Genomic DNA, 23,129 nt, shown 5'->3' on the forward strand with positions numbered 1-23,129 from the left:
CGATATCAAGAACGAAAAATCTGGTCGTTATAACTGAGTATCGCTATATCTGGACTGCTGAATATACCTTTGCAGTCCCGAAACCAAGTTTGCCACTTGCGATAACAATATCGATGTTGTAGAAAGTAGGCTGTGATAAATAAAGCATTTATTTATATCTATAAATAGCGTATCTATCATTAGGCACACTGAAATACAGTCGAATCTCGTTAATTCGAACAAGCTTAATTCGAACTGCCGGTTTATTCGAACTAACGCTGTGGTCCCGTCAAAGTTATGTGTATTTCAATGGGTGAAAACGCTCGGTAATTCGAACGCAAAAGCATTTGCGACGATTCACCCTTTGAAGGTCGAATTATTTTGAAAAAAACTTTCCCAGATGGTCAAATTACTTTATTGCGGATATTGAATGTAAAAAATGTATAAAGTCGGGAATAAATAGTGAAAAAAAATTAGAAACAGTATTTTGATGTCGGCATATCACTCGGAACTCCAAATGTTCAATAATATTTCAGAGTGTGGTATTCCTTGAAACACGGTTCTACGCACAGCGCCTTATCGCGCCAATCAAAGAGCAGCGCCAATCAAGGTAGAAATCTTCCGCCGCATCTGCAAGAGAGTGCCGACAGAGAAAACTCATGTTTCGCACGCCTCTGTTGCGATGATTCGGCGGAACCGAAGCCGCGTAAGCGCGTTGCCACAGAGAGCGAGAATACCTCGTGATCGGCGCTGATAAACAAGCTAAGACAGCGATAATCAAGATAGAAATCAACTTCCGCCGCCCCTGCAAGAGAGTGCCGACAGAGAGTAAACTCACGTTTGGCGCGCCTCCGTTGCGATCACGCGGTGCAACCGAAACCGCGTAAGCGCGTTGCCGCAGAGAGCGAGAATACCTCGTGAGCGGCGCTGATAAACAAGCTAAGACAGCGCCACTCAATATAGAAATCAACTTCAGCGCCACTGCAAGACAGTGCCGACAGTGAGAAAACTCACGTTTCGCGCGCCTCCGTTGCGATCATGCGGCGGAACTGAAAGCGCGAAAGGGGTGTTGCCGCAGTCTGTGCGACGCACGCGCTGAAACTAGAAATCAGTTCTGTTTATCTCCGCAAGGAGGTAGCACAAATGTCAAACGCTTCTTGTAAGTCCTAAAAGGTGGCAGCACCTCCCGGTAAGCATGCATCGTCATTATGGCGCGAAATTTCAAACGGAGGATCGAAACCGTACCCGTACGGCAAAGACCTTGCGGGACAGAAAACCGCCGCCGTACACATACGGCAAAAACCTTCAAAGGGTTAATTCGAACATACCACGGACCGACAATGCTCTCAGCAGCCTGCCAAATTACACGGCGGCGCCTCCGACCGGCATTGCTCTGACACCGCCATAGAGCAAAAGCTTTGGACAGACACCTTAATGCAGCGGCGGAGGCCCAGTCCGGCAAATGCTCGCTTCCCAATAACGGCACAAAACAAAACTTCAGGGAGCGGGCTATGCTGGCGCCGGGGCGGCGCCGAACTCGTACTTCTTCCAGTCCAGCAAAATTTGCAGCTTCGTGCTTTGTCGGCGCACCTCCCGCTGCTTCTGTGGCGCATTGCTGCACTCGCTGAGAGAGGGAGATTGTCAAAGGAGCGCAGGCCGTGCATCGCTTCTCGCTTTCTTCACCTTCTCTGGACGCTCGTACGACCGCCGGCGACGCGGACGCGAAGCAGCTGGCGCCATCTTGTGCACGCTGCACCAACTTGCGATGCTCTCCGTGGCTTTCGCAATCGGCGCACGGGCGGGATGTGCTGCACGGTAATGGCAGCAGGTAGGAACTCGCGTAGGCAAACTTTTGTCCCGTCCCAGTTAAGGGCACCTTAGGAACGCAAATTTCACAATTATTCTGCATGAAAAATGCCGCCCAGAAGCAAAATTTATTCACCGGTATGCGGTGAATAACATATCGTTATATATGTGTTTTTTTTTCTCATAGCCCTAATGCATAATTTGATAGTCTTAAGTCGACTCATCGTTATAACCGATATATTGTTATATGTGGGTATCATCGGGTTGCAGGTTGTGCAAATTGAAATCAAATGCAAGAAAAATCGCACGGGTCTAATATGTGTTACCCTATGGCAGCTAGTTTCGAAAAGTCAACTTTGCCGCAATATGTCTATGTTCTGCAATAAAGTTTATGAAAGCCACGAAGGTGGTTTTGGTTTCGTATGCGATTACACTGCGCAAGCAATTTTTCACTACGTTTTCCTAAATAAAAAAAATGCGTGTTGGAATCATAACTAGTAGAGGTGTGCGAATATCAGATTTTCAATTTCAAAGCAAATTCAAATAATGAAAACCAAGTGATGATTGAATCGAATATTTTAAAATATTTTTTGAATACGAATTCTATTTGTTTTGCGGCAATGAAATTTTTTTCACTAGACTGAAATATTGCACAGCAAGTAAAGTACAGGAAAATTATGCTTTGTGGTCAGCAAAATTCTCTCGCACAACACTTTTGTATGACAGTATCACAACGGCATTTATTTAACATGATGAAGTAGAAGCTTGTGCAATTTATTTAATGTTGTTGTTAAGGAAGGATAGGTGCTTGACATATTCAGGGGGCAGCGACACCCTCCTGCATATCACATTTCCTTCAGACACTGAAAAGAGCTACTCACTGGACACACTAGTGTCTGGTATCGGCAGATGTCTCTTCGGACTTCGAGCCAACAGTGGGTGCCATGCTCACATCACTCACACGGATCTTCTTTATGGCCCAAAATTTCGCCTTTATCTTTCAACCTGTACTTGTGATAGCAGAAATTGCTGCCACAAGTAAGTGAAAATTTCTGCTGGTTGATGAGCTTATCAAAGTCTTTTCACGGTGCTGAAGTGGAAAAAAGCCTCTTGAGTTGCTTTCATTGTTGAAGACATGTCTGGGTTCTTTGGTGTTTAAATTTTCCTTTCTTCTTCTAAAGCCAGGTTTTTAAGCCAGTTTGCCATTAAAGCATCCTGCTTGTACTCAACTACTTTAAACGCGGGATCAAATCCCGGCCGCGTTGGCCACATTTCGATGGAGGCGAAATGCAAAAACGCCCATGTGCTTGCATTGTAGTGCACGTTAAAGAACCTCAGGTGGTCAAAATTAATCCGGAGCCCTCCCTCCACTACGGCGTTCCTCACAATCAGAACTGGTTTTGGCACGTAAAACCCCAGAAAGAAGAACTGCTTTAAAGTGAGAGTCTAAACACATTGCCAAGCTTGCCACTTGGCCAAATTTGTAGTTTGGAAACCATGTTTTAGGCACTTAGCCAGTTTAGTAGGAGACACAGAGGTTTCCACTTAACGACTGGCATTGTCCAGATGCATGAAGAGGCAGCACAGTGTGGCTGCTTGCGCTGATAGTGTCGAGTAGGCATAGCGCCGTGATATGCTTCACTGCATGACAAATATGCTTCGCTTCATAACGCAGCTGTCCTGCGGCAAACCGGCAGGACAGTCGTGTTAGGGCAATTTTCAGGGTTTCGAATTGTTAAGGCAATTACAGCCGACAGCGAATGAGGAATTGTTAAGGCAATTGCAACCAACAAAGGCAATTTTTGCTGTATTAAGATTTCATTTCTATGGAAAATAAATTGTTTATGATGGATGCCAATATATTTCTTTCTCAAAATTTGCAGTGGTCGTGTTGGCAGTGACTCCCCTCGCAACCAGCCTAGCTTCACAACACCAGCTGCGCAGGTGGAAAAACCTGTGAGGTGCGTACTCTCTTGTGGCATGCAGTGAGTGTAATTCATCTTTTGTTTTGTTCTGCTTTTCTTGCTATGTAGTAGTAGTCAATGTCTTGGAAACGCTCGACAGAACTACCTGTTGCACTTAGTGACCCTGTTATCGCTTTGCCTTGTCATACATTTACTGAAGAACCTCGATTATGCGAGAAACTAAGTTTTGTGGTAAATCAGCATGGGCCTAATGAAGTCCCATTGAAACAATGCATTAGAATTTCACTAGGGGTGTGCGAATACTGAATACAATGTAGTCCACTTATAATGATACCACATATAACAATATATTGGTTATAACGATGAGTCGACTTAAGCTTATAAACTTATGCATTAGGGCTATGAAAAAGAAACCCTTATGTAACGATATGTTAGGACCGCATGTCGGAGACAAGGATAAAAATTTTGCATTCTGAACAGCGTTTCTTATGCAGACTGAGCTTGGCATTTGTGTTGCTAAGTTCCCCTTAAATGCTCGATTCCGAGATGGGTTGAAAAGCTTGCCTTTGCAAGTTTGTTTTTACTGCAATTACTGTGCAATGCGTCCTGCCTGTGCGCTGATTGCGAAAGCCACGGAGAGCATCACGAGTTTGTGCAACACGCCACAAGATGGCGCCAGCTGCTTCCCGTCCGCGTCATCCATGATCGTGCTCCAGAGAAAGAAAGGGGGAAAAAAAAAGGAGGGAGTAGCGATGCGGCACGGTGGTATGCAGCGCGGTGCGGTGATGTGGAGTAGAGATACCCCTTTCTACAATCTGTCTCTCATTTTCATTCAGCAAGCGCAGAAATGTGCCGCAGAAGCAGCCCCAAAGCAGTGGACAGCTCAATTTTAGAAGATGGTGCTCGACAGAGCGCAAGGTTGTGTTGCTTGAGATGAAGCTGCAAATTTTTCAAGACTCAAGTATGAGCTCGCAGAAACTGGGAGCGCCGCGATCATGACAGCTGGAACCACTGGCCTTGCCAATCAACTGAAAAGGCACGCTTTGTGCACCAGGGCGAAACCTCCCATGATAGCGAAACTATCACGGTGGAAGCCGTTGACATTGTCGAGCTCTGGGAGCACCTCGCTACTGACGATAAAACAAGTGGTGCTTCGATCGAGAAGTTTCTGAGTGTGGATAGTGCTGCCTTTTTCTGCAAAGAAATTTCTGGCGAGGCGATAACAGCAGCGGTAGTGACAACGATATTGACAATGGCCAGTCTTTGACCCTGACCTCAATGTTCACTCAAAGTGTGCTGTAATCGATGGAGTCGCTCATTGATTTTGTGCAAGGATTGCCGCCAGTGTGCATGCCGCAGCTGGATGTAGTGCACACCTTGGTTGTAAACGTGAAACTGCCACAAAAGAAAGTGCAGATTTTTAAGCGAAGCTTCATAGGCTCACAAGTGCGGTGGTGGTGGTGGTGGTGGCGGCGGCGGTGTCACGCTGAAAGTGGGCAGAAAAGGTCCACGCTCAATGGCACATACCAGGGACAAAAAAGAGAGACAGAGAGAGAAAGAAAGAGAGAGAATGAGAGAGAGAGAAAGAAATAAGGAGAAAGCGAAAGATAGATAGACAGAAAAAGAGAGAAAGAAATAGAGAAAGATAGATAGAGAAAGAGAGAGAAAGAACGTCACGACGAAGGTCAGCGGAAGAAAGAGGTTAAAGAAAGAAAGCGAGAGAGAAAGAAATACAGAGAGAAGGAAAGAAAGAGAGGGAGAAAGAAGTCACCACGATGGTCTAAGAAAGAGAGTGAATGGAAGAAAGAGAGAAATAAAGAGAGAGAAAAAGAAATAGAGAGAAAGAAAGATAGAAAGAAAATTACCACGAAAGTCAGATACACATACGACAAGCTTCGCTTACCCCCATTTTCTCGACAGGGGAGGGGCTGGTGATTTTTTTACTATTTCAGCTCGCCTAACACTTGACACGCTGTTTACAGGTATAAATTAACGTTTTATTGTTCACAGCGTATGTTCTGCACGTCTATTTAACGCAAGTGGTAAATTTGGCTTCGGTGCTACAAAGGTTCGGCAGCTTTTGTTTACGACAGTCCATACGATGATTGGTTATGACTGGATTTTTCATTCTTTTTAATGTCGATATAAGTGGACTGCACTGTGGTAGCTTTCGAATCTAATGCAGAATTGAATCAAGTGAAAAAAAAAGCTGAACATTTAATCAAATACAGTGGAATCTCGTTGATACGATCTTCACGGGAACTGGAAAATAAAGCGTATCATTCGAAAATCGTATCATCCGACATATTATCCAACCAAATCGTATTATCGGGAAAAGGAATAAAAGAACCTATCATCCCGAAAAACGTATTACGCAGAATCGTATCAACAAGGTTCCACTGTATTGAGTATCAGGAAAATGTCACAGTTTCACCATAAGGGTGAAGCAATGAATGCCATAGTAGCATGTTAGAATATTCCACGAAGTGTAAGCAAGACTCGTGGCTCTAGTGGCAGTTTGAATTGAAGTAAACGTAAGCTCACCAAGTAAAAATGAGCTGTTGTGCTAGAGGTCCTCTGTTTGAATCCTGCCATCGGACAGTTTCATTTATGTTTATTAATTAAAGCCAACATCATTTTTAGCGACTTTATACCACCACTTTTCCATACCCGGTATGTTTCAAACCTCTTTCCTGGCCCAATCCCGGAGGTAGTGCACAGCCGCACCAATAAATATACTTCGTTTTCAAGTTTGGGTTCAGTTACTGTTTTGCACTTTTTATATTTATAATTTAAGTATGAGAAGATGCAAGATAAAAGGCATGCACTGTCGGTGTTTTCTTTCAGGACATTTGTTTGTGGGCTGCCATTCTCAAAATTCTGAGGAATAATTTTGTCAGGAATGTAAGACCTGATATGAGCAACTTTAGTGATAGAATGGTGGGGCAATATAACCTGCATATACCGCATGTCATATAACATGGCATGGAATATAGTACTATACATATACCTAAATATATACAGAACCTCATGGCAACGGCGACAAAAAAAAAGTTCGCTTGGAGTGTCCACATAATTGCTATGGCAATAAAAATCAACCCAACTGACACCTAATTATTGAGCTCTAATTATACATTGTTTGTTAAGCTGTATGTATTCCACAGCAAGCTGGCAAAAAGTTGAGCACATTTAGTGCTCTAGAAAGGTTGTATTTGAATTTTTTTATGTTGCAGTTTACATTGCCCCTAAACTGTACAAAAGTCTGGCAACACAAATGATTGATGAAAGGAAGACTATTTTGCCTGGTAAATGTGTGTGGTATATGCATGGTTTCGTTTTCGCATGTGTATCTCGGTGGTTAGGTCAAAGTAGTTTCTGGAGACATTCTCTAGTTTGTGCTGTTTTTATCGCATGAGTGAAACATTAGTGGGCACAGTACAATGGAGAAATCCTTGGTGCACTTTTGGGTGCCAGAGTGTGTGGAGTAAGGAGAATCCGGATTAGCACACCCATGGTTTCGAAATGTTTTGGAGCAGACGACACAGTGGTGGTGGTCCCACACTTCTTGACACCACACAAGCCATGCCAAAATGGTGGTTGCTGTCTATGGAAGGGGCTTAGAGGTAACAATTCCAAATTGAAAGTTCGGGATAAAATGTGTGCTGAGAGTCCACTTTTTTTTTTTTTTTTTTTTTTGTATAACCATATTGGCCCCTCAAGTCTCATTTACAGTGATAAACTGAAAATAATATGCTTAATAATTCTGTGAAATAAATCCAGCAGTTGCACATGCTCAGGGGTCTACTCTGATTACAAAATAACCTAGTCATTACAAACCTAGTCAGACTCTCTCCGGGCCTTTTGTTGTGCCTCCTGAGCCAATTTGTACGAAATTGTCTCAAATAAAAGAGAAAGAAAGAAAGAATGCTGTCAGATGTTGATGGCTTTGGTTTCCCTAGAAATGGACATGCACAGTGTTGTCTCCTCTAATTAAAAGGAATTAAAAATTAGTAGGCCAGCATTGATTACAGCTCCATTCTTACAGTCAAGCCTGGAAAATGTGTTTTTATCCATCAGATGTCTGCCTTATGCTTCATATCAAGGGTTTTTTTTAAGAGGAACATCAAAGGAAAGTTAGCGCAAGCATGTGCAACGCAACCACGCTTCACCATCCTTGCAAATGTGTAGGTGGCCAGGTGGTCCGCACACAGGACACGTGACATTTTTATGCACTTCGGTAAATACAAACTTAGTCTTGTGACCATGGAGGGACGAAAAAGTGTAGAAGGGAGTATGACGTGAGGCAGCCAACTTTGGCAAGCCAACCTCCTCTGATGTCGCCCCTCCTTTCCTTCAGATCTGCACATTCAGTCTTGGGAAGTAGGGCCGCCATGGTTGTCAGATCTTTTGAGATGTTGTTTGGGTCATGGTGGCTCTTAGTGACGCCCTTGTCATAATTGACCCCTCACCGCCTGTTCTTCACGCTACTTTCCCCCATACTCTCCGCATGAGCCATGATGCGCAACTTGGCTTTTACCCATGAGCCTTTCCTATGTATTTTTGATGACTAGACCTCAAAATTGCCACGTGATGCCCCCTCCGAGTCTTTCTCCTTCGTCCATGCTTGTGACTGTTGAAGCTACAAGAAGAGAAATGGCATATCCACAGGTGAAGCCTAGAATTGGAGGCCCAACACGATTTTCACCTATGCTCCTGGAATTAGTACAGGCACTCTCTCCTTTTCTATGCGCACTGCTGCTGTAGCCATTCTCTCTGTCTGTGTTGCATATACAGTCATTGACCGGTAATTCGGACAATGATAATGCGGACTTTCTTGATTATTCGGACAGCCCTAGGGCACCGTCACTAGCCCCATAGACTTGATCTATAAAGACAACCGAAATTCCGGACACCTTACAGCGCACTGTCGGATAGTGCAGACTCCGGAGCGACTGCGCAACCGTGGGTGAAATTTTTTTTGGGGGGGCCGTCAAGTTGAGCAGAAATAGGTATCGTTTTGATATGTCGCCGGCATGGTCGTTGGCCATGTCACTTGCACCTCTTCAAAACTGAAACTAGCAATGCCTAGTCAATTTAGTTGTCGCCAATGCATTACAGTAAAACCTTACTAATTCGGATTTCACAGGACCAAAAAAAAATGTACGAATTAACCAAGTGTTGAATTATCGAGGCTATCAAGAAAACAATAAACACGCTCTTATTTACTAAATGAATGAGCAAGTCCTGTTTCTATTTTGCACAAAAGCAGTGCGAAAACTGCAATTCTTGTCATCTCGTGACTGATGAGCGCTCGCAGCGGCGAAAGTCTCGTGACTTCCTTCACAGCGCGGCCGCGGCGTGCGTCTTCATCTGAGACATGCTTTTCACTAGCGCATGCATATCCTGATTATTTTTTCGCTGATGTCGCCAGGTCGCCACCCATCACGATGTCGACGGCGCTCTTCATCCTCGATAGCTTTGCACTGAGTAAAAGCGAAACTATTGTTTACCGCAACCGTGGCCGCTGTCGACGCGATCATGCACGGCAACCTTGCGGTTCTGAAGGCGCGCGGCTGACGCGCGTACCGTGTCAAAATGAAACTACTTATTGCTGCAACCGCTGTGGATGAAACTGCGGTCGCTATCCATGCGATCAATGGTGACTACGCTGTTTGAAAGGCACACAGCCGACGCGCGTACCAAGTCAAAACGACACTACTGTTTGCCGCAACTGCTGCGGACGAAACCACAACCGCTATCGAAGCGATGATGGATGGCGACTATGCAGTCATGAAGGCAGGCGGTCAACGCAATGCTATGCGCGCCAGCAAACGCAAGAATAAAAGCTTTAAAGGCTCAAATATAGGCACGAAGCGTTCTGGCGTTGCTGTCATTCCCGTACGATTTCCACTGATGGCTATTGCGATGTGAACTCCGTCGCTTCGGTTCGGTGGACGCTAACTTCGTTATGGTTCGTTTGCGTCACACATTTGCGGCGCTCGCCGAGCTCCGAGAGTTGTCCGAATTAACTGATGTGCGGCCAAATACGTCCGAATTAACCAGAGTTTCATTGCATTAAATAATGCAGACACCAGCCGGGACTAAAGGACGTGTCCGAATTAACCGATTTTCTGAATTAACGATGGTCGAATTAACGAGGTTTTACTGCACTGTACTTTTGTTGATGTCTATGGGACAGCATGGCAATGGTCGAGATACAGGCCGTGATTTTGTAGCGGTGCCTTCCGCTCGATTCTATGCCACTTTTATCATCCACAGTTCATGGCTGGCTGATCCCGTTGATGTGTATGAAGTGTCGCTCTGACCACTGACGAAGTGCGAAAGGCGGGATTAGGAATAGCATTAAAATTCAGTGGCAATTTAGCAGTAAATGCGAGAGAAATGCATTAGGCATTATAATGCACCTCTTTGAGGTCCCAGATCCACGATTTAAACCGCGTTCACCAAATTGGAAAGTGTTATTTAGCTCACTCGACACGTCCTCCCTCTTCGAGGACTATGGTCTGGAGCAGACTACCGTCAGTTGCACGACACACGCACTCACTGGTAAATTCCTTGCTGGCGTAACCTATTTCTCATTGCCTGTACCTCCTCGCCCGTAGTCCTCCTCCTCCCTTTTCCTTCTGCTGTACCCTCCACCGCCGAGGCGCGGGCTATCTAAGGCTCACGCGAAGGTGCGGGGTTGGTGGGGACATGTGCAGCTCTCATTGGCGTTCCAAACCTATTGGTAGGCGGGGTCACGCGCGACACACTCATTCATTGCGTCGCAATGACCTTGAGCCGCCAGCGTCGCAGATACACTTGCTCAGTCGCTATGGTACCAAGTGACTAAGCGAGGGTTTGATGGCTGCTTCGCTGGCGCTTGGTTGCTCAGTCTGCGGCGCCGGCGGCTCAAGGTCATTGCGACGCAATGAATGAGTGGTGTGTCGCGTGTGACCCTGCCTACCAATAGTTTTGGAATGCCAATGAGATCGGTGCATGTCCACACCTACCCCGCGCCTCGGCATTGGAGGGTACAGGAGAAGGAAAAGGGAGGAGGAGGAGTACGGGCGAGGAGGTACGGGTGAGGAGAAATAGGTTACGCCAGCGAAGAATTTACTCACTCACTCACACTCTCTCTTCCTCTCTTCTAAGCTCTCCCATCCAGTGTGTGACTGGCTTCCTATACTTAGCACACACAAACTTCTTTTCACTTTGGCATGTCTAACACTAACACATTAACCCTTTAAGATGCTCTGTGCACAATTTTGTATTCCCAGAAAGTGTGTCAACAGCAATTACAGTTAAACCTGCTTATAACGAACCTCCATATAACGAATTCCTGGATATAACAAAGTTATTCTATTCCCCGCCGTTACTCCATAGAAGCACATGTATTTGAGACCTCTACGTAACGAAGTGGCAGCGGGAGACCCCCTCGAAATAACCAATTTTCCCCGCCGACAACCTAGAAATTTCGCCCCAAATTTTGACATTTTTAATCGAGCAGCAACCGGAAGCACCTTCTCCATTGCGACGGAATGAAAAGCGGCGGCGGCACGCTTGGCGCGCTCGAATTCACGGCGACTGCGAGGCGAGAGCGAGTGTGCTGTGCGTGAGGTGGGCCTGCATCTCTCGACCCGGCGATCTTGCCGCCGTGGGCGTGACCTTTCCCCCTCCCTTCATTCAAACCTGATTCCGCTGTTTGCTGCAGCTGGCCTAGCCCGCCAAGCCGGCACTATCCATTTCCAGTTGATGTTGCCAAAGAAAAAAAAAAGTTTATTATTTTTTTTTTTTTCAGCGCACTGGCAGCACCACTCTTTGGTTACTGTGCAAGTCTCTGCGCTTCACTTCACTAACCTGACACTAGGTGACACTATACGACGTTACGACGCCATCGTGTGTCGCTCGCTCTTCGTTTCCGACGTCTCGCGCTTGTGCGAAACGACACGCGTTCACGGGGCTTTTTTGTTCATCGTAACTTTAGTGTATTGGGAGTAAATTTTGAGCGAGAGTAGTATTTCTGTATGAAAGCATGAGGTGCACAGTACTGCAAAGGATTTTTTTACTCTCTTTTGGTCACAGAAAACGGGTGCGCATTACAATCGAGAGCGCGTTAGAATCGAGTAAATACGGTAAGCGTTTCTTTTTCGAATTTTCGTGCCGAACCTGCATATAACGAAATCCTCTTTATAACGAAGTTTTTCGGGAATTTGTCAATTTCGTTATATCCAGGTTTAACAGTGTATTCATGTAAGTAATGGTACTTAGAAAATGCGCCGCATACATCTCGAAACTGTTCTGATTAGAATTGTGTGGCAAGTTTAAATAACGGGCTCAAAATATTCTTGTAAAACGAGTGGGAAGGTAGACGATTGCGTGTACTTGCTCGGTGCGACTAAGTCGTATATAGTGGGGGTACTCCTTTCATTGTTTTTCACAGTGTGTTGCATCAGGCATAATTATGAAGTGCCTGGATGGGTGCTTTTCGAGCCTGCTAGACATGAAATAGATTACGTTCTCATATGTAATGTTCCTGTGAGTTTTCGCATGGAGTCCATGTTCTGTAGACCTGTCAAAATTCACTAAAGAATTGAAAATTCTTAACCTATTCTGCAGCTCTATGCTTTTTATGATTCTGAATATGCAAGAAATGCAGTGAAAGTAAGTTTTCAGTCAACAGAATTCGTTGGCGTCTGAACGGGTTAATTTCACATTGCTACAAAATCTTGGCCTCGAAATATCTAGGCCAAAGGCGAGCGTATGTGCACGCACCGACGTGTTGGCAAACTTGGGCTGGATTCTTGGACGATCACTTTTGAAGATACTTTCATTTTTGCGATATGTCGTGTGACTAGCAGCGGGTGTGTCGACGAGCGTCAGCGTTTCCGCACTGTGCCAAGAATGCCATCGCTCGTCGACACCAGTGTGTCTTGCACTGGCCACGCGAAAGATAGCGTGCTTGGGACTGTGCCAAGAATGACATTACTTGTAATGCTGCTGCGTCTTGCGCTAGTGACAGGAAATTGACCGTGTACCCTGAAAGTGACAATCCGAAAATACGGCACACATTATTTTGTTGCGTGTGGAATAAAGTCACTTATTTTCAGGGGAATCCAGTATTTTGGACTCCCAATTATTTGGTCGATTTTGCAGTCCCCGTCTGTTTTCATTTATCTGTCGGCGACTGTGTTCGTTTGTCCTGTAAACATGGAAGAATCCTGTATTGACAGTGAGTGCACTGAGGAGAGACTGCATGTGGAAAAACACTGATCGCAGGTATTTTGCCGATATTATACTGACTGTTCAAGACATTGAGTAATAGATAATCGATTCGTGAATCTCATTATTGAGCATTTACTATTCAGTACAAGTTCGTATATTCACGTATTTGTGTGCCCTTAATTAGTAATTTTGGTACTATGACACTGGATTGGGTGTGACCTACCTCATACAACAGGTCATGGCAGCAATCATGAACCAAAGTTTTATGTGGGGCACTAGTGAGGTACAGGTGGCCTGACAAGTTCACTAACATCATAGACTACATCGTCATGTGGCACTCGAGAAGCATGAACATGCCAAGATGCACTTAGTAAATCTTCAAAGCACAGACACTAAGTTGTGTGCTCTGAGCCTGCAAATTGCACACTGATGCATCTTGTGCGTCGCTGCTTCCTGCAACGATTGCTAAAGTGTGGATGCAATGTGTGATGGGTTCGTTAGATCTTAAGAGCAATGTAAAATAACATCTTTAAATTGAGAGAGTATGGAAATGAAGAGCAAATATGAGGGCGCACAGTCTAATTTAGGCCGCTCGCAAAACCTAGTTTCAAAATTCCTGTTCTAGTACAGTAGACTTCCATTAGTTCAACCTTGATGGGACTGACGAAGTTGATCGAATTATCTGGCAGGTGAAATTGAACAATGCAGAAAGAACTTCAAAACACACTGCTGATTGATTCATTTGACAGTATTTGCTCGTTCTAACATGCCCCAAAGTAAAACGCGTGCCCACTTTCTATGTGTCCAAGCTGAAAAACTAACATTAAAGTTGCTAAACAAAGTAGAAATCTAACATGCACCCAATTTTTAGCTAGAAAAATGGGCAAGGGTCTAATATGTGTTGCACTGTGGCAGCCGGTTTCCTAAAGTCAGCGTCTTCACAATACAGCCATGTTATGTGGCACGAATGTGTACGAATGCTGCGAATGCATTTCTCGGTCCAATTTCTTTTCGAAAAAAAAAAAAAAAAAAGCCGTGTGTAAGAATGGGATAAATACCGTAATTAGACATTGTGAGCTATCATTATTGCTTGGAAATATTCTTAGGACAGGCTGAAAACAGGAATTTTCCATTGGAGATGACATGTTCAATGCATTCACTGTGCTTTAAGCTCTGCCCAGAGAGACGTTGCCAGTAAACGGGTTGCTATTGAGATCACCATAGGCGTCATGTGCATGCATGTTGACTGGTCAAGTTTGAATTATTCATTGAAGGACAACTTTAGGATAGAAATAACAACAGCAGGGCCTATAGAAATGCACGGGCTCCAGCCAGGATCCTTGTCCAAGATCGAAATAACCAAAAATTGAATTATCTGCTGTCTAATTAATGGAAGTCTACTGTACAAGAATGACCTTTCGTTGTATCAGTTTCTGTATATTTCCATACTTTCTTTTGCCAGAGCACTCTGAAGTGCTGTACAGTGTTTTTATAATGAAAAGCACCAGTATTTTAGCTTTATGCCGCCATTTTATTTGCTGCAAATATCTTTTGCACAGCAACCTGCAAAGTTTGGATGACACAGTGTCATCCCTTGAGGTCCGTGGCCGCAAGTTGCGCTACCTGTCCAGCTCGGACTGTTTGGATGACTCGTCTCAAGCTGATCCGGCACCCGACCCTGCAAAACCCCCACACCCTGCAGGCATTGTGCTCACTCGACCAGGGTACTTCACCATGCCTTCTATGGACGAGCTAGCATCTATGGTGGGCCCTGATGGGCACTGCATCGTGGAGAATTTTTGTGTGGCTCGTGAGGGCTATGGCAATGTCTACTTTCCAGGCCGTACCGATGTTGCGGGTCTCAACCTTGATGATATTGGTGAGTGAGCTGATTGAGCTGTGTGCACAGTGTTTGTTGTTGGGAATCTTCATATTGTTCTTGAATGTTTCTAGAATTATTTGCAGTTTTTCTCTAATCTTTTCCATCTGAGCAGTACAGTGTAGATGGCTTATAATGTAAGTCGCAGGAGTAGCGAATATCCGCACTATAGGTGGTACCGCACTATAACCAGAGCAACAATTTTATTGCGATAGCAATTAGGGGTCGCAGCGGAGCACCAGAACAAGAGGACCAGCTCAACAGGCTTTCAGAATGGACTAGCGCGTGGACACTCCAGGTGCATTTATGCCATCACTGTCACCGTGAGGTTCCGTATATGTAAAGGACAAGGGCGATAAAATCGTCGGGTGCCGATTGCTGTATGTAGGAGTGAAAGCGTGTGAGGGTGAGCTGGCGATCAGTGGCTCAATTTCAGGCATGCAAGGGAGGAAAGCGGGAAGGAAGCGCGCTGTCTTCCGTCGTGTGCAAGGTTTCGGGGGGTGTGGGAGCTCTATTCCGTGCGCCCGTGCGTGCCCGCTGAGGCCGCTGTATCTTGAAAGCCATCTGTGATGGGTGGCGCAGTCCGTCGTGCGCTGTGTTTTTGCGGCTTAGTTTGCATTGATGCAGCACGAAGGTCTATTCGCTCGCTGCTGCTGCGCTTCCTCACTATAGCGTTTGTACAGTGACTTTTCGCGGTCATCGAGTGAGATGTGTTTGTTTACTAGCGCGCGTGAAACCAGACTTTTCACGGTCATCGAGTGAGATATGTTTAAGTTTACTAGTGCGCGCATGAAACCATGCTTGTTAAGGTGGCGGTCCCACTCCGGCGGCACGCGCTCGGCATTTTAGTCATTGTTTGCGGACGCACTGTGCTTCCTGCGCTCATTGGACAAATGTAAACTTTATTGCGTTAGAAAGCTTACTTTCTGGGCTTTCCAATGATACCTAGTATTATCGCCTAGCCTGAAGCATCACCTAACGGCAGTCAAAACAGTGGGAGCAAAAAACGGCGTTTTTGCTGTACTAGTCTCCGCTGTACTGCCATTCCGACTAAACTGTTCAACATAACAAAATGAAATTTGCTGTGTCTTTAAATGAAATGTTATACAAGGTTTCTATGAAGAGAAATTGCGTGTAAAGCAATTAGAAACTTATATAGGCGCCAATAAAAATGGGCAAAACTACAAAAGTTTATGAATGAATATCTTTTTTCCTTTTAAACTCAGGGCAACAATATTTAGTGGTTTTCTAGGCTACAGTGTACTTATCATCTATGCAAAGTTGTTTTGTGTTCTAATGAACAGTTTGTGAGGTATTATTACTTACATTTGGCAATTTATGACTATACTTGGTCACGCATTACCGGCGACGGGACAAAACTATTCGAGGTGAAACTCTGAAATTTTCAATAATCAAGCAGCAAGCCCTTATCTCCATTTCTATGAAGAGAAAATTTGCTTATGTTAATTAGGGAATCTAGAGGGGAGTAGTGAATTTAGCTAATTTATCTGCTTACCAGGTCCGTGCAAATTGACATTCTTTTTCATGTAAACGCTAATTCACAACAATTGTTGCACATTACTATAACCGTACAGTGTCATGCAATTACTAGCACTCACGAGTTTTACTAAGCAGTGCTTGAAACAGAAGATTTTAAATAAATAATAAATCTCACAGGCGATTTTCTGTGGTGGCGCCATCTGTGCAAAAAGATATCAAGCTGTTTCACGTCAGTTCCAACGTTTGTCAAATGTGGCGCCACTAAACATTAGAAAGCGGGCAAAACGCGGAGGGAATTCTTTCTCCAGGTTTGAGTGTTCGGCTCAGTCTAGTCACGGCGCCTCCCCCACTTCCTTCAAGCACACGTGTCTGCAACCACGCCTTCAATGTAGTCGTACACGAGTTCACTAACTTGGGGCTGCGGGGAGAAAAAGAAAGAAAGAAAGAAAGAAAGAAAGAAAGAAAGAAAGAAAGAAAGAAAGAAAGCGCCCTGCACGGTACATCGTGAGTGCATGCCAGATCGCCAGCAGGTTAGGCCATTGTGCCAAGGAGAATTGCAAATTGCCCTCGCCCCCTCTATTTCGCAGGCTTGTACGACGATATCGGGAAACTTGCTTTCCCCATGCGATGAGGTGCGATGTGTATAGCAGGTTACTGGGTTTGACTATTGTACGCGACGCCGGTGGAACGATAGGATTAGCAGCAAACAATGAGCGAGCCTTACAGACTGCAGCGAAAAGTGCTGATGGGTGCGTGACCTGCTGCATTCCAAGCCACGTGCTACTAAACAAATGTCACGTGTTCCGACGCCCAGTGAAGTTTTGAAACACGTGATTACCACTAGGTGGTTTTCTCGTTGAAAGGTATATCGTATTTATCCGCGTAATCATCGCACTCGCATAGTGGTCCCACCCCCACTTACTTTTTTGAGTGATCATCGTACCCTTGAAAATCACTGTAGTGACTGCAGTTTGTTTGTTGTGGTGACACGGCAGCCGACCGAGCAGTTTTCCGCCATTGCATGCACAACAGTGTGCACAACAGAATACAATCTCACATGCGCTCGAAAGTCTCCGAATTCAGCAGACAAAATTTGAGAGAAAGAGATAAATGAAAGCATGGACAGCGCGAAAAAGGCAGACAACACGTGCACAATTTACACTATATAGATTGATGACTATTATAAGAAGTACTTCTCGCAAATAATTTGTTTATGCAGTCCCTGCTTCTGTAGATCATGTGATCTTATGCCATAGGCTAATGTGAGGACTTGGTATTGAACGCCTGTGTCACGAAAACGGCTGTCGGCGAAACATGCACAAGTTCTGAGGGCTGCGCGCAAGGCTGTGCGCGAGTGCTTGCGATGGCCATCGTAATCATAACGCTGGCGCGATGAGCGCTAGCAGCGGTGAGCGCGTGTGAATTTCCTAAAGCAAACGTTCTGTGCAACCGCTTCATTTACCATTCCACTGTACTGCAGCTCTGGAACTCGAATGACGTGATCTCCAAAACTATTCGCGCGGAATCTAGCGGGTGCGCCACCGAACCCGTGACCGCGCGATTATGCACGTAATTTCTACCCCAATAAAGCAGCCTAGCCACGTGTACTATGCTGTCGATTTGATAGGGGCCCTGGAATAATAACTTTTGTCACCGAATGGAATACAGTCAAAGAAAAATCGAATCGAACAATGACTATGCGATTCGAAAACAGAATTGAACAATACATCATTTGATTCGTCGAAAGTAATGAATATGCGCACACCCCTACTAGTATTTCCTTTCCGGAAAACTTATCTCCACTGTGCACCTGCAACTTACAAATTTATAGCTGCTGTCCCGTGACAGAGTTGTAACGACTACCAGGCCCGTAGCCGGGGAGGGGGGGGGGGGGGTGAGGAGCCCTAGCCCCCCCCCCGCAATTTTCATCTTTACCAAAAATAATTACTGCAAAATATGTGCTTTCCTGAAATAGCCAAGGCCTTCAGCAAGTCTCCCCCCCCCCCCCCCCCCCCCCCCCAATTCTCCCGAAAAAAATTCTTGGCTTCGGGCTTGGTGGCTACAGTATATTTGGGGAAACAACCAAACAAGAGGACATCAGCAACTGCCAGATGCCAGGCGTTGCAACAAACCCATATAATAAAAAAAAACATTTTATGTACGCACATACGCATATTCATCGTGTCACTGAATGGCAGTTATCAGTCCAATCATAATGCCTTGTTTTACTCCTGGGTTTACTCCTGCAGAGAATACTTTTTTGCTCCTGCAGAGGTGACACCCAAGCAGTATACTTCGGGTTGCATTGATTGCTTCGTGTTCGCTTGTCGAATTCTTCATGAATTAGAATTGCATGTTGCTTAGGCGGTAGGTGCACATGAAACGCTGATTTCACTTTTATGCGGGACGCATACTTGTGCAAAGGGGTACACAAGAAAGTGCCTCATACGGGCATTGATATGAAGACTCGCGTGAAAGAGCGCGTTCTCAAGTTTCACACCCCATCACACACCAAGTAAGCTAAAAGCATGCCCGCACATGGACGAAGGAATGGGAAATTATTCTGCACCATTGCTGCATGAGGTAATCGGGCTGCTTAGACTTGAAGTCTATTCGACACTTGCGGCCTTCTCCGGTCTCTGAGAAAAGAGAAAAACCAGCAAATTTTGTGGTATTGCTGCAGCACTGAGTAATATGCATCCCAAGAAGACGGCGAAATAGGATGCGGCGGAAACCGCCCCCTCTAGCAGCAAGAAAGCTAGAAAAAAATGTGGTTGATCCCTCTTATATAGGAATCGGTATAGAACACGAAAGTGAAACGTGTCTTCACAGAAGTAGTGTAATGTTTATTGCACATTGATATATAATGTCTATTGGTGTTTTGTGGCTAAAGCGCCCTTAGGCGTTGATGCACCCACGCTGACGCCTGGTGGCACGTCTCCTCCATCACGACTACCAACGTCGATGACCATGAGCAACCGTCGTGCATATGGAAGCTGCACTACGCTGCACACGCTAGCACAACGCGAAAGACGAAGCACGTAACTGACACACTAATACAACGCGCAAGACAAAGCACGTAACTGAATCGTCACCGAGTCAAATCAGCGCGTACAGCGCGTCGTAATTGCAGCCTCCGCGATCAACTTCAGAAACATTTTCAGAGCTAATTGCGGAGGCCACGCTCCGCTGTGCTGAGTACGGTGAACGCCACCGTTGGTAGTGCTTCTTGATGCCAGCGTCCCTTCGAATGCTTGCATCGAGGCGTCGTAGTGCTGAGAACACCGAAGCGTTCACTGTCGGTGCGCGTTAGTGTCATAATGCAGTACTTCTCTTTTCTGCTCGTAGGCGGCGGCACCGCCCCGAGCAAGAGCGCGGGTACACGGAGGAGTGTTAGATATATAAGGCGCGTCTGTGTAGCTCTCTGCAAATGCGTTTGTGGCGCAATGGGTTAAACGCTCGGCGATCTATCGTCGCGGACTGAGAGGTCGTGGGTTCGATTTCCAAATTTTGCATGTTTGTGGAACTTTTTCTTCTGGTTTCTTTCTTTGTATTATGTTCGTGTATGTTCGTGTGACGTATTTCCGTGACGGAAATACGTCAGTGAAGTCTTGGTGGACCCCGGCATAAAACACTTTCGTGTTAAAAAGAACGGTCCTTGTCAGGACCAACCTTATTGATGCCTCGGTGGAGCTTTTGCACTGAATGCGTTCTTCCATTCCCGTCACTCTCTGTGTTTTGTTTTATTTCTTTATTATTTTACATGTCAGCTATGTGGACAGCTGAAAATAATGCACGCATTACGCCTACGACACAACGGGAAATATTGTGCGGCGCTGAAAGTACAAGCATGCATCGAGTTCTGCACCAGAACTAAATACTTAGCTTCTGCACATCACGTTGCGCTTCTTTGTCAATGCACCCTGTGAGGAAGAAATTCCAGACTAGTACAAAAAAATTCAGAGCCCTTCCACTACTGTGAAGATGGAAGCCCGCGAAGCTGTGATAATGGTGGGTCTGCTGTAGTGAATGTTGCTATAGTGAATTCATATATTATCATTATTGAAAACATTGAGCGTCCTCGGCATGTTCGTCAAAAATCAAGAAAACCAGCATCTTGTTTTCGCCCGGCGCGATGGTCAAGTAGTGCATTTGCTGAGCCAAGTCCGCCCACGATACGCTCCGCATCGCGGGCCCGATCTTCTGCCGAGGCGTTGGCGCGACGCCGACGAGATCTCTGCCGCTACTGCTCTCGGAGGATCATACCCCCCTATCCAACGCGGGTCAATGCACCCTGTGAGGAAGAAATTCCAGACTAGTACAAAAAAATTCAGAGCCCTTCCACTACTGTGAAGATGGAAGCCCGCGAAGCTGTGATAATGGTGGGTCTGCTGTAGTGAATGTTGCTATAGTGAATTCATATATTATCATTATTGAAAACATTGAGCGTCCTCGGCATGTTCGTCAAAAATTGTGTCAAATCAACACGTGATTTCTTTCTTACCTTCCTTCTGCCTCTCTTTCCTTGCCAATTTTGGTATATACCAAGTGAACGAGACGCCACAAAATAGTTGCCTACTTCCGGTGTACACGGACGCGGAACCTAGCATGCAACAGCTTCGCTGTAACACAGTCGCTTCTATGTGCCTTCTCGGTGCGCCTCTTGCAAAAGCTGGGCCGGTATTTTGTAGCGATGCCTTTCCGGTAATAATGCCTTCTCGCGCTTTGTCAGTGGTCAGCGCGATGGTCCGCTCGCGTTATCAACGGGATCAGCCGGCCGTGCGCGGTGGATGATAAGACTGGTATAGAATAAGTCATAAGGCATCGCTACAAACTACGGGCCCTGAGCTAGTGTTCGGATGTCGGTTCCCCATGCGCGCGGTCACGAAATGCGCAGAAGCTGTCGGAGAGCAACGCCGCCGCTTTCCCATCCCCGCACGGTCTTTCGAGCAACGGAAGGCGGCTTCCTCTTAGCTTCCCTCTTTTGCGGGCGCCAGATTAAGCCATGATCGTCGGCTCCCCTCGCGGGCTTTCACTTTCTATGCTGTATGTGCGAGTGAGAGCTAAATATTTCGTTGTTACTCTATACTAACCTTTACCCCTACTCGTTTACCGCCACCTCTCCTCCACTGCTGACCGCCGTTCAGGCGTCAGCAGACTACAGCCCCGTTTACACGAATGCGAAAGTGGCGCATCGCATTTCCGAATGCGAAAGTGGCGCGTCGCATTTCCAAGCGCATTTGGGAAAGGCGATGCGACGCCGTTTACACGAAGCGCAGAGAACGTAGCGCCACATGAATGACTAGAGCGGCTACAGCCGTGGAGAGAACGCAGTGGCCACTGTCGGGTCGGTGACACGGGGCACGGTGGTATTTAGAGGCCCCCCTCGGCTCTCGCTTGTTTCTCGGTAGCGTCTTCGCGGTTGTCATCGAAGGTATTGTTAGGCGCCCTCGCCTCCGTTCTCCCCTCTCAGTAGCGTCGCCTCTCAGTAGCTTCACGGTTGTCATCGAAGCTCTTGTTAGGCGCCCTGCGTTTACATGCTCCGCGAGAGTCGACTAGCGCCCGTAAATCTACCCTCGCCTGGCGCATTGCATTACCGCTGTTTACATGAATGCGATGCGCTAGAAATGCGATGCGATGCGACACTGTCGCATTCATGTAAACGGGGCTTACGCTAGACAGTTACTGCGGTCCGTAGCAATTTCCTTCCTTTTTCTTTATTTATCTTTATAGGCACAAAGCAACAGTGACCATTTCAAGCCTAGAGCCTTCGTTTACCGGGTCCCGACTTTGAAAAATGCTAATACACTTGGAAGAGAAAGAAACAAAACTTGTTGACGATCAACGACACTCAAGGTTCTGCAGTGAGCACTGGTCTGCAGGCCATCTGCCGGGACGGCTTTCGGAGCAGCGGCCTGCACTCACCTGACGGCCACGTCAAAAGTGGCAGTGGCGAACCACTAATTGCCACCATCATCGGCACTGAAGATTTTACAAAGTTTGAGCGAGCTATTGTTGAAATTACCAGTGGGGGGAAAGCCACCACGCGCAGCAACAAAACAACAATGGTGCGAGGGACAACTCGTGAAAAGAAGGGGGGAGGGGGACTTTTCCTCAATTCGGCGAATCACCTGTCGCCGCGTCGCAAGAGGGCCATCTCGGGGCATGCTGCGGCGGCGAAGAGCAGATTTTTTTTCGCTTTTTCCAAACATGACTGAGTGGCGTCTCCTGGTGGGAGAATCTGAACTACACGCAAGATGGCGACAGTGATACCTCCACCTTAATGCGCAGGGAGCCGCCGCGGCAGACGGGCTTTTGCGCGCTCCAGCAATTGCGACATTCAGCTCGCTCCGTGCGAGGAATGCTGGGATGCGTGGCTGGTGGAGCTCGGCTCGGTGCAGCGTGTGAAAAATAGGAACGAAGCTATTCACGTGCCAGCAACGTTGGAACACGCCCGACGGCGCCAGACACGCCGGTTAGGTCGTGTTGTTAGAGTTTGTCACCATAACGTCGCGGAGCTCGACGCGCGCGCGTTATGTCGGAGTATACCTGCAGCTTGAGGGGAGCGTTCACCGTCTCGGTTGACTGCCGAACTTCCAGGCAGCCGCACTGCAACCGGTGTTTCGTCTCCCGCAACTGCACTTATAAGCGATGCGCGCATACATAGAGTGCTATGGTAAAATTAACGGGCGTCTGAAAAGACCGTATTATATCTGGTCCTGCACGGTTACATTATAAATGGTCTTCACTGTAGTTTTAGACAGGGTTGAGGTCCTGAGTCTGAACCCTGGCTGAAATCAAGCATCTGCTGAAGA

At 46.3% G+C, this 23,129-nt stretch overlaps 1 protein-coding gene across 1 annotated transcript in view; it reads left to right on the forward strand.

Moving 5' to 3' along the window:
• LOC119449410 (nuclear pore complex protein Nup98-Nup96-like) overlaps positions 1-23,129 on the forward strand; it is a 186,190-nt gene that overhangs the window by 70,540 nt on the left and 92,521 nt on the right. The window contains 2 exon segments of the mRNA XM_037712580.2: positions 3,669-3,746; positions 14,495-14,814. Coding sequence (XP_037568508.1) covers positions 3,669-3,746; positions 14,495-14,814 — 398 coding nt within the window.

The sequence above is a fragment of the Dermacentor silvarum genome, chromosome 4, assembly GCF_013339745.2.
Source record: "Dermacentor silvarum isolate Dsil-2018 chromosome 4, BIME_Dsil_1.4, whole genome shotgun sequence".
Taxonomy (NCBI): domain Eukaryota; kingdom Metazoa; phylum Arthropoda; class Arachnida; order Ixodida; family Ixodidae; genus Dermacentor; species Dermacentor silvarum.